Source organism: Rutidosis leptorrhynchoides, chromosome 1 (assembly GCF_046630445.1).
Source record: "Rutidosis leptorrhynchoides isolate AG116_Rl617_1_P2 chromosome 1, CSIRO_AGI_Rlap_v1, whole genome shotgun sequence".
Lineage (NCBI taxonomy): Eukaryota > Viridiplantae > Streptophyta > Magnoliopsida > Asterales > Asteraceae > Rutidosis > Rutidosis leptorrhynchoides.
Window position 1 is genome coordinate 60,371,713 of NC_092333.1, and position 12,007 is coordinate 60,383,719.

Below are 12,007 nucleotides of genomic sequence, written 5' to 3' on the forward strand. Positions count from 1 at the left end.
TCTATCATTTTGTCAATAAGGCTATATTAGTATCATGTTGTCGACTGTTTGTTGATATAGCGTGTTTTGCCAAGAATTCAGATGCTTCTTATATATTATTTGCTTAGCTGCCTTTTCCCTTTCTATATATATGTTATTCCATTTAATCAGGTGTTACACGTTATTATTGGGACATACGTAACTGTGGTTTCAGTGACAACCCATAATACAACTGATGTTTTTCAAAATAGGACAACAGCAGATGGTGCCAATATTTGAACTACACCATGGACATATATTCAGAGCTACAAAGATTTTGGTTGTGTATCGATGTTGGTGGCAAAAAAACCTCAAAATTACATAACCACTGCCTGCTGTTGCATTCTTCTTGATACACGTGTAAGTCCTAACACTCTTTCACTATATGAAAGAACACTTTGCAAAGTAGCTATTTTTGCAATTACTTATGTACCCCATAATCATTCACTTTGAGCTAATCGGAATTCGTTTTTTCAGTTTTATGAAGACACACTATACAATACCTTTCATACAACATTCCATCATTTGTTGTTCATTCAGTTAGAAGGAAGTAGGTAGATGCTACAAAAAGAAGAAAAAAGACTAGCAATCATCCACATTTCAAACATCACACCCGCTCTACCTATGTATAAAGTAAACGCAAGTTAAGTCTATCATACAATAAACTGTTATCTATATAATATGCAGCAAACTATTAGCTACATATACATGTGGTAGATAGGCTATGTAGCCATTTTGATAATGGAATATGAAGTAGTCTATCAGGTGATGAATAGAGACTATGTAACCATTTTGTAGTCGGATAATGTAATGTGAAATACACTATATTAGCTAAATATCCAGGCACTGGACAAGCTATATAGCCATTTCACGAACCTAATCCAATAATACGAGCTACCCAAACGCAAACGTTCATGGTGTCACCTGAGATAACCGCCGCAACGCGGGGTCTGTTATCTTTCTAGTTATATACTGTAGTAATTAACTTAACATCAATACATACTTACCAAGCAACAACAATATAATGAAAGGGTTAAAGTCATAAATAAGTCATATACTTTCATTTTTTCCAGTGTAGGCTATATACTCCAAAAAATACCAATGCAAGTTATATACTCTTAAAAGTTGTATCGATGTAAACCAATTTAACAAGTTACCTGCTGTACCGGTAAAGTTAATTATTTAACATTTTTTGCATTTTATATGGCTACAAATAGGTCATATACTTTCAATTTTGTTCCGATGTAGGCTATATACTTTCAGTTTTGTTCCGATGTATCACCAACGTCATTCTCCACGTATGATGTCACGTCATCGTTTAGTTGTTTATCCGGTTAATAAGTTTCGTCTATTCATATTAGTACACTTTATGAAAGTATATAAGCTACATTGATATTTTTCGAGATATATATGTATATAGCTTATATATTGAGATAAAAACAAAAGTACATGACCTATTTATTACTTTAATCCATAATGAAATACTCATTCCATTCTCCTATCATTCCTTTTCTCATTCCCTTTCCCATTCTTCTGCTTGAACCAAACACACACTTAATCCTAAAGTATATGGAATCTTCCTTGTAATTTCCTTTCACTTTCCTTTGTATTAGTATAACCCATCAAATATGTGTGAAGAAATATTTCTTATGCTTTTGGAATTTCATTTACAAAAGTTGCTCTTTCTTTTAGCAGGAACAAAACAAAAACCATCAATTGAACCGTAGTTCACTTACGCCGACTTCAAGGGGTTGCTTTTTCCCCTAGCTCTACCACGACATCGATCAAAAATTGCCGATAACTCTGCCTCTCCATCTTACAGACGACATCAAAACCCATCACCATTAATGTGAGCAAGTCTTTTGTGAGTATGCATGATTTTGATTTTGGCTTTTGTGTTGAAAGTTCCAACCTTTTTCCGATTACCCTGTTACCGATTTGCATGTTAAACCAAATTTTACCTGAAATTAGGTTCCTTAAAACCAACACAAACTAACGATTTGGATAATTAGGTTTTGCTAGATTCTATGTCTAACTAACACCTCACAATGACTCTTAGTTGACTGCTACAATTTTAAAGTAGGTGAGGAACATCTATAAGATGATTGTATTGTTGGGTGTTTTAGAAGTATACTGATTTAGTTTGATGTTATATGAATGATTATGATTATTATAATTCATATAGGATAGAGGTGTAACATATAATTACCGCATAGTTAGCAACTTTTTGGATTTACAAAGGTCAAGGAAAATATTTCTTTCTTATTTTTAAGAATTCGAATCCGATAAGAATTACTATCTGACAAGTTTATGAATTATCATTATCATTAACATAATAATAAATTATGATATGAATAATTTTGTACGTATTATAAGGAATTTAACATGGTTAATGAAATATCTAGGCATGTTGGTAGTCACTACACTAACAAAGTTAAGTTAAAGGTGCACTGCAACTCTGCAAGGGTTGTTGCATACTTCAAAGAACAAAGAAGAGTGGCACATAAAATTTTATAGGCTGTACATGATGGGAAAATGGTCACGACGGACAATCTACAAAGCGGAAACAAACCCGTTTGACCAATACTTTCCCGACCCGTATGAACCCGTAAGGATGCTAACAAACAAGCTATACCAAATCCAACCCAAATCAGTAGCTAAACAATACCAAATCAGTAGCTAAGCAATAATCAAGCACACACGAGACTTTTTACGTGGAAAACCCCTCAAAATCGAGAGTAAAAACCACGGGACTCGTAAGCCACTTAAACTTCACTATCATCAACAAGGAGAGCAATACAATAATCCTTCTCTAGATCAACTAGAGGTATACAACATCATCATACTCTTGAACAACAATAATCAACAAGTATATGAAGAAATTAAAGACAAAAGATGAATGATTCACCCAATAAACTGCCCTCTGTTCCAGCAGCGAGAACACGAGCTACAGTCCTCTTTAGACGAATTCAACGGTTGAAAACCTTGGCATTGATGTCAGGAAGACACAGCCCAAATTTGATGAAGATCCAACGGTTAGATCTCCGGGGATCGTCGATTTTCTGAACTGCTGTATTTTTAGACGGAAATTGAGAATCTCTCTTTTTCTTTTTGATCTTTCTGATCTCTCTACTCTCTTTCTTAATGAATACAGCTGCATAACTTCAAATTAAAGATGCCCCTTGATGGTTGACCAAGTCAAACAATCAATTGGGCTTAATTTGTTGGGCTTGGGCTAACCACATAATTGGAAACCAAATAAAAAACTCAACAAATCTCCCCCTTTCCAATTATGAGAAAGGGATCGCCATCCCGGCGATCGAGCAACATACCTTAAGCTTCTCACTTGCTAAAGCCTTTGTGAACATGTCGGAACCATTATCATCGGTATGAACTTTATCAAGTTCAAACGAACCATCTTCAAGACGTTTTCTAATCCAATGATACCGCACATCTATATGTTTTGTCCGCTTATGATACATAGAATTTCTAGCCAAATGAATCGCACTCTCATTATCACAAAGAACCACATATCGTGACTGCTTAAACCCAAGGTCTTATAGAAATCTTTTCATCCACAATAGTTCTTTGCACGCTTCTGTTGCTGCCATATACTCAGTCTCGGTTGTAGACAATGCAACACACTTTTGTAACCTTGATTGCCATGAAACTGCTCCCCCTGCGAAAGTCATCAAATATCCAGAAGTGGATTTCATGTTATCTTTGTTTCCTGCCATATCTGAGTCTGAATAACCAACAAGCATCGACTCTCCATTTTCAAATGTGATACCCAACTTTGAAGTACCTCGTAAGTATCTCATAATCCATTTAACAGCTTCCCAATGTTTCTTACCCGGATTTGACATAAACCGACTAACAGCACTTACCGCATGAGCTATATCAGGCCTAGTACACACCATAGCATACATCAAGCTACCAACCGCTGAAGCATATGGAACTTTGTCCATCTCCTCAACATCCTCCTTTGAAGTAGGGCAATCTCTATCTGTTAGCTTAAAGTTTGTAGTAAGAAGGGAACTAACCACTTTAGCATTCTTCATGTTGAACCTACTAAGCACCTTTTCAATGTATTGCTCTTGTGATATATGTAACGTCTTAGCACCTCTATCTCTAGAAATCCGATTGCCAAGAATCTGTTTTGCTGGCCCCAAGTCTTTCATAGCAAAAGACTTGCTCAATTCTCGCTTCAACTGCGCAATTCTTTTAATATTTTTACCAACAATCAACATATCATCAACGTATAATAACAATATGATGAAATCATCATCACCAAACCTCTGAAAGAAAACACAATGATCTGAAGTTGTCTTTCGGTAGCCTTGATTTCCTATAACCGACTCAAACTTCTTATACCACTGTCTCGGTGCTTGCTTCAACCCATATAGACTTTTCTGAAGTCTACAAACATAATTTTCTTTACCCTTAACCCGAAAACCTTCAGGTTGCATCATGTAGATTTCCTTATCCAAATCACCGTGAAGAAAAGCAGTCTTGACATCCATCTGTTCAACCTCAAGATCAAGACTAGCAGCTAACCCAAGAACCACTCAAATAGATCCCATCTTCACAACCGGAGAGAAAATCTCATCAAAATCAATACCCTTTTTCTGGCTGAATCCTTTAACGACTAACCTAGCTTTGTACCTTGGTTGTGAAGTAAGCTCGTCAGTCTTCACTTTGAATACCCATTTGTTTCTCAAAGCTCTCTTGCCTTTAGGTAACTTCACCAGCTCATAAGTATTGTTCTCATGCAAAGAATTCATCTCATCTTGCATAGCTTCACCCCACTCTTTCTTATGCTCATCTTTCATTGCTTCTGAATAACATTCTGGCTCTCCCCCATCAGTAACTAATACATACTCATCAGCAGAATATCTAACAGAAGGATGACGGTCTCGGGTAGACCGCCTAAGTGGGACAAATGGGGCACATCTGGTACTGGAATCTCTACCTGCTCCGGAGCATAATCATCATCAGTACCATGTTCATCATTATGAACATTATCTCCAACATGTTGTGGAGTAACTGGATCCAAATCAACAAGATCAGCACTAGGTTGAGGAACTGAATCTGTCTTATCAACATCTTTTAACATCTGATCTTCTGTAAACACAACATCTCGGCTTCGTACAAGTTTCTTCTGAACTGGATCATATAACCTGTACCCAAAATCATCTTCACCATAGCCGAGGAATACACATGGCTTAGTCTTCATATCAAGCTTTGACCTTTCATCTTTGGGAACATGAACAAATGCTTTACATCCAAAAACTCGTAAATGACGGTAAGAAACATCTTTGCTGCTCCAAACCCTATTAGGAACATCAAAACGCAAAGGTACACAAGGGGTTAGATTAATAATATGAACTGCCGTATTTAAAGCCTCACCCCAAAAGGAATCGGACAACCCTGCATGTGAAAGCAAACATCTAACTCTCTCAACCAAAGTTCTGTTCATCCTCTCTGCTAAGCCATTCAACTGAGGTGTCTTTGGTGGAGTCTTTTGATGCCGAATACCATTCTCCTTACAGTAAGCATCAAATCTGCCAATGTATTCACCGCCATTATCAGTCCGAATACACTTGAGTTTCTTCCCCGTTTGCCTTTCAACTAGTGCATGAAATTCCTTAAACTTCTCAAATACTTGATCTTTTGACTTTAAGGTGTAAACCCACACCTTCCTGGAATGATCATCAATGAATGTAACAAAGTAGGAACATCCACCAAGTGTTCTAGTCTTCATAGGCCCACAAACATCCGAATGAACTAGATCAAGTATGTTCTCCATTCGAAAAGGAGAATGACTCTTAAACGCAACTCTGGTCTGTTTCCCTGCCAAACAGTGAGAACACTTACTCAAATCAATACCACTAACACCCGACAACACATTCTTCTTGAACAAGATAGACATCCCCTTTTCACTCATGTGGCCAAGTCTTTTATGCCACAACTCAGTAGAATCAACATTGTCCACTGCGTTAACAATGTTCTGGATGATCTTCGGACGCGTGATGTATAATCTTGAGTCTTTCTTGCCTCTTCCCACTATCATAGAACCAAGAGTTAGTTTCCAAATACCATTACCAAAACCGTTATAATAACCATCATCATCAAGAATGCCTGTTGAAATAACATTAAGTCTCATATCCGGAACATGTTTTACATTATGCAAAACTAACTCCATTCCCGTGTCAAATTTCAAACAAACATCTCCAATACCAACGATCTTTGATAACCCGGCATTACCCATCCTAGCAAATTCATAGTCACCTGGAGTGTAAGATGAGAAGTGATCTCTACAAATTGCAACATGACATGTAGCACCACTATCAACAATCCAACTCGTGTCATCATGAGTAAGATTGATCATATCATAATCAATACAAACAAAGAACTCATCTGTGATAGCGTTAACTTCAACCTTATCATCATCACCACCATCACTTTTCTTTTGTTTATTCTTGTCACATGCCTTTTTCTTCTCATTCTTCAACTTTGGACAATACCACTTTGTGTACCCCTTTTCATGACAATTATAACACTCAACATTAGCAAATTTACCTTTGCGTGAGCTGCTACGATGATTGCCTCTTTTACCCTGACCTCTACTATGACTTCTCCCCCGCGTTTCTGTGACCAAGATATCTGACTGTAAAGAGGAACCTTGTGACTTTCTTCTCATCTCTTCATTCAAAATACTACCCTTAGCCAATTCCATGGTGATAGTACCATTCGGTGCAGAGTTGGACAAAGATGTCCTAAAAGTCTCTCAAGAGTCCGGTAATGTACCAAGTAACCAGAGACCCTGAATCTCATCATCAAACTTGATACCCATACCTGCAAGCTGATTTATAATACCCTGATATGCGTTTAGGTGATCTGTAATAGGAGTCCCATCATGATACTTCAAAGCCATCATCTGCTTAATTAAGAACAACTTGTTATTCCCAGTCTTTCGCTCATATAACTGCTCAAGCTTTTTCCATAAGGCTTTAGCATCAGTCTCCCCAGTAATATGATTCACAACATTATCATCAACCCACTGCCGAATATACCTACATACTTGTCTATGCAAAATTTTCCATTGAGCATCAGATTTTTCCTCAGGTTTATCCTCAGTAAAAACAGGCAAAATAATAATCTTTCACATAAAGAAGATCCTCCATTTTACCTTTCCAAACATGATAATTTGAACCATTTAAACTAATCATTTTACTTGTATTAGCTTCCATCTTTCACACAAGTCAAATCAAATAACCTAGCTCTAGATACCAATTTGATGGGAAAATGGTCACGACGGACAATCTACAAAGCGGAAACAAACCCGTTTGACCAATACTTTCCCGACCCGTATGAACCCGTGAGGATGCTAACAAACAAGCTATACCAAATCCAACCCAAATCAGTAGCTAAACAATACCAAATCAGTAGCAAATCAGTAGCTAAGCAATAATCAAGCACACACAATACACACGAGACTTTTTACGTGGAAAATCCCTCAAAATCGAGAGTAAAAACCACGGGACTCGTAAGCCACTTAAACTTCACTATCATCAACAAGGAGAGCAATACAATAATCCTTCTCTAGATCAACTAGAGGTATACAACATCATCATACTCTTGAACAACAATAATCAACAAGTATATGAAGAAATTAAAGACAAAAGATGAATGATTCACCCAATAAACTGCCCTCTGTTCCAGCAGCGAGAACACGAGCTACAGTCCTCTTTAGACGAATTCAACGGTTGAAAACCTTGGCATTGATGTCAGGAAGACACAGCCCAAATTTGATGAAGATCCAACGGTTAGATCTCCGGGGATCGTCGATTTTCTGAACTGCTGTATTTTTAGACGGAAATTGAGAATCTCTCTTTTTCTTTTTGATCTTTCTGATCTCTCTACTCTCTTTCTTAATGAATACAGCTGCATAACTTCAAATTAAAGATGCCCCTTGATGGTTGACCAAGTCAAACAATCAATTGGGCTTAATTTGTTGGGCTTGGGCTAACCACATAATTGGAAACCAAATAAAAAACCCAACAAATAGTTGATGGCAACGGAGACAGAAGCCAGGACCACCACAGAATATTGTCCGCTTTGGGAACAGCGAGCCACCAGCGACTCAACTGCCCTCACTGGTTTAAAACGCGTCCTGTGAGGAAGAGGTATCAAGCCACATATAAGGGCCTTTGTTTTTGCCTCTCCAACCGATGTGGGAAAGGGGTGAAGGTCACCCCAACAATCCCCCCCCAACATCGGTGTGGTAACCCCAGCTCTGATACCAGTTGATGGCAACGGAGACAGAAGCCAGGACCACCACAGAATATTGTCCGCTTTGGGAACAGCGAGCCACCAGCGACTCAACTACCCTCACGGGTTTAAAACGCGTCCTGTGAGGAAGATGTATCAAGCCACATATAATGGCCTTTGTTTTTGCCTCTCCAACCGATGTGGGAAAGGGGTGAAGGTCACCCCAACAGTACATACTGTTCTTTTTTCTTTTCTATAAAATTTTTTCCTTTAAAAAAAAAATATTCAAGTATATTGTGAGTATGTTCTAATATTTAGTATGATGTAAAAGCAAGAAGGAACATTTATGTTCCAACAAGTTTTGGCCGGAATCCGGCCAGTTTCTGAACATGCTATCTGTAAAAAAGGATTTTAATTAGGTGATCAATCTGACTTGACCCGAAACAACTAACTAATTGTTCATTGACTTAATTAGTTACAATGTATACGTCTATACAATTGTTTAATCTGCTTAATTACTCTTTTGTTTATTATTATTAGCCACAATAGTTTGTAGTAGAATTGGATACATATTTGTTTATTGTATTATCGTATTCACAGAAAGATATCATAGTCATAACTTTTTTTTTTTTTTTTTATCATTATAACTGTTTTTTTTTTTTTATAATAGAAATGGCATCATCTACGAATGAATTTCCCTTTGACGACCCCCGAGTTAAGATCATTAGCGCTAAATTGGTGAGCGTACGCCCAGTGAGTCCCGATCATAGCCCATTAACCGATCATAGCTCAACAACCAATCATAGCCCATCACCCGATGAATCTCCCATTGACCACCGGGTTAACATCATCAGCGTTAAATGGGTACCCGAAGGCCCAAAGAGTCTTGATCATATCTCAGCAACCAGTCTTGGCTCAGCAACCGATGATAGCTCAGCAACCAAAAATAATAATCTGAATATGAATATGGTAGGGTTTCATTATTACTCCATTACCACAGCAACCAAAAAACAAAATCATAATAAAACTTGCACTATGTCTATGGGGTAGGATCTAGAGGGAAGTAACCATTCGGGGGAAGCGGGGGGAAGCAATTTTTTTTTTTTTTTTTTTTTTTTGTTTTTTGAAAAAACTTTGTTCACGAACATTATAGATGAGATGAAAATATAAACATTTAGTAGAGACACTTTGTGATAAATGTTTTTATTTTGGCGGGAAAACACTCGAAGAAGTAATATATAACAATTATCGTGTTTTTCGAGCGTATTTTGAAGTTTTAGCTATTGGGGTTTAGATATTAGGGTTTAGATATTAGGGTTTATAGGGTTTAGAAATTTAGGGTTTAGGGTTTAGATTTAGGATTTAGATTGAGTTTTTAACACGAACGGTTTAGAGTTTAGGGTTTAGGGTTTAGGGTTTAGGGTTTGGTGTTTTGGGTTTATGGAATAATAAACCCAAAACACCAAACCCTAAACCCTAAACCCTAAATCGGGCTAAATTTTACTTCACAAAACATGAAAAAAAAACGTTCATATTCTTCACGAACAATATTATCTTGAATGTTATTTTTTTCGATCGTTTTCCCGCCTAAATAATAACATTCATCACGAAGTGTCTCTTCTAAATGTTCATATTTTCGTGTGATCTTGAGATACCGGGAAAAAAAAATTTCAAAAAAAACAAAAAAATAAAAATTTTTTTGCTTCCCCCCGATTGGTTACTTCCCCATTGATCCTGCCCCCTATGGCTATTATGTTTTTGTAGGTCTATAATGTGTTAGTTGAATTAGTGGCTGGCTTTGGAGGGTTGATTGCAAGCATGAAGGATATCAAGGCGACATCGGATGAGGAGAAGGAGAAGGAGAAGGCGTTGGCACATTGGCTTGCGGGAGGCAGTGTGGCGTTACTTATTTTATGTGTCGTTGGAATTGGGCTGCGTCAGAAGCGTTTTATAAGGTCTGCCGAGTTTCTGTCTCATTGTCTGAAGTTATGGGCATTCATCATAGTGATAATGATTGCGGTGAAGTGGTTTTAGATTTTTACTTAATTAGAAGTATGATGTAAATAGTTTGAACCTGCATTATTAAGTTTGCATTATTAAGTTAGATATATATTACTTTTATCTTCGATAGCATTTTATATATATAATTTGATAGTCTGTTAGATCCTTTATATATAATTAAAAATCATTTAGCTATTTGACAAGATAAAACATAACATTTTTAAGTAACAGAGATGACAAATTTCATTTCACCTGCAATCTTTTCAATACTTCCGTGATGTCTGGTCTCCTGAAGATGACAACAAAATTTCATTTCCATATATATTTTGGAATAAATTGATCATTTTGACTTGTTGCTTTGCCTTAAATAGGCTAACCATTTGACTCGTAAGTAATATAGATTAAGGGACCGTGGCTTAAACAATAAGAACAAGATAGATGAGAACACACACAAAAAGCCTCTGGCTTTACTTTTTACTTCACGTAAACAATTTATAATTAATAATCAAAATCCACTTATTCCCATCCTATACATTGTATATATTTAGGCTAATACTTGGTAATCTTAAGAAACAAGATAAACATAAACAAAAGATAAAAATTAAAAGATAGCATTAGAATATTAAATTTTAAAAACCACATTGACTTGATGCACCATCTTCTTTTGCCAACTTATTCCTCACGTGATGATGATCCCATTTATTGTGTAAGAGCAGTCCCAACGGTGGTATCTTCCGTCCCACCAGCCGTCCGCCCAGGAGGGCGCCGATGGCAGCAACCCGTCCAGGGGTCCGCCCATCCATCCACCCTCCTTTAATAGGATAAGCAAGAGTCTTGTTATCTTTTATTCATTGGTCCAACTTGCTATCCTTGACCGGTAAGTACAAATCCAAGCCCACTATCATGATCTAGCCCACAAATATGATTTGGACCACGGACACAATCTATAAAATAATTATGGAGCCCAAAATTTGCAAGCCCAATAATTTCCAGTCCATTCACAATCACACCTAATCCTGCATCAGTAAGAGATCAAGCATAACCCAAATCTACCATTCGTGATTTAATGGGTCGAAATGGGCATATCTAGTCATTCTAGCAATAATGTTCTGTTAATATGAGATAAGAAAGAAATTTACCCGTTGATAGCTTCAAGAAAGTTGAGCACATTTGGACTCTGTCTCTCACCAAGCAACTGCACAAACGAAACTTCATGATGTGAAACCAGATTCAATAACTGTATTAACTGTATTTAATTTGTTAAAATAAGAATAAATGGATCACTTACTCTTCTACATGAGTGAACTATTTCTGTATGTTTGCCATGACCTGCAAGCAAAAGCCTAAAGGGAGTTTCCTTACTCGTTGCCCCAACGGACATTAATAAGGAAAATCATCAGATGAGGTACAATGGGCGGGTCGGGGCAGGTTGGTTAACACAAGCAATTTTCTATTGTCAAAATGGGTCCGATTGTGTTGGCTCGGAACACTTTTGCCCGTTCATTATAACAGATATGTTCAAGCGGCTTCTTTTAAAAAAGAATCTTTTTATATATGAAATATATAATATAACTACCTTTTTTTTCTGTATAATACCAAGTTGACCAGTTTAAATTAGAATATAATCGACCCATTCATAAGTCTATGGGTCATAAATAAAAAATTGTGACCTCTAAAAAGCATATTGAGAATTAACCTTGTTACACAACCATTC

At 36.9% G+C, this 12,007-nt stretch overlaps 1 protein-coding gene across 1 annotated transcript; it reads left to right on the forward strand.

Moving 5' to 3' along the window:
* The first annotated feature begins 1,684 nt into the window (after positions 1-1,684).
* Positions 1,685-10,394, forward strand: LOC139860363 (uncharacterized). Its single transcript, XM_071849129.1, has 3 exons — positions 1,685-1,867; positions 8,963-9,261; positions 10,057-10,394. Exons 2-3 carry the CDS (start codon positions 8,965-8,967, stop codon positions 10,324-10,326), a joined length of 567 nt encoding a protein of 188 aa, XP_071705230.1. The 5' UTR covers positions 1,685-1,867; positions 8,963-8,964; the 3' UTR covers positions 10,327-10,394.
* Positions 10,395-12,007: the final 1,613 nt, after the last annotated feature.

Bases quoted from the DNA above. Each gene is read 5' to 3' on its own strand.
- LOC139860363 (XM_071849129.1), top strand. From the start codon at position 8,965: ATGGCATCATCTACGAATGAATTTCCCTTTGACGACCCCCGAGTTAAG. The intron at 9,262-10,056 runs GTAGGGTTTCAT...ATGTTTTTGTAG, and splicing joins ATAATCTGAATATGAATATG to GTCTATAATGTGTTAGTTGA.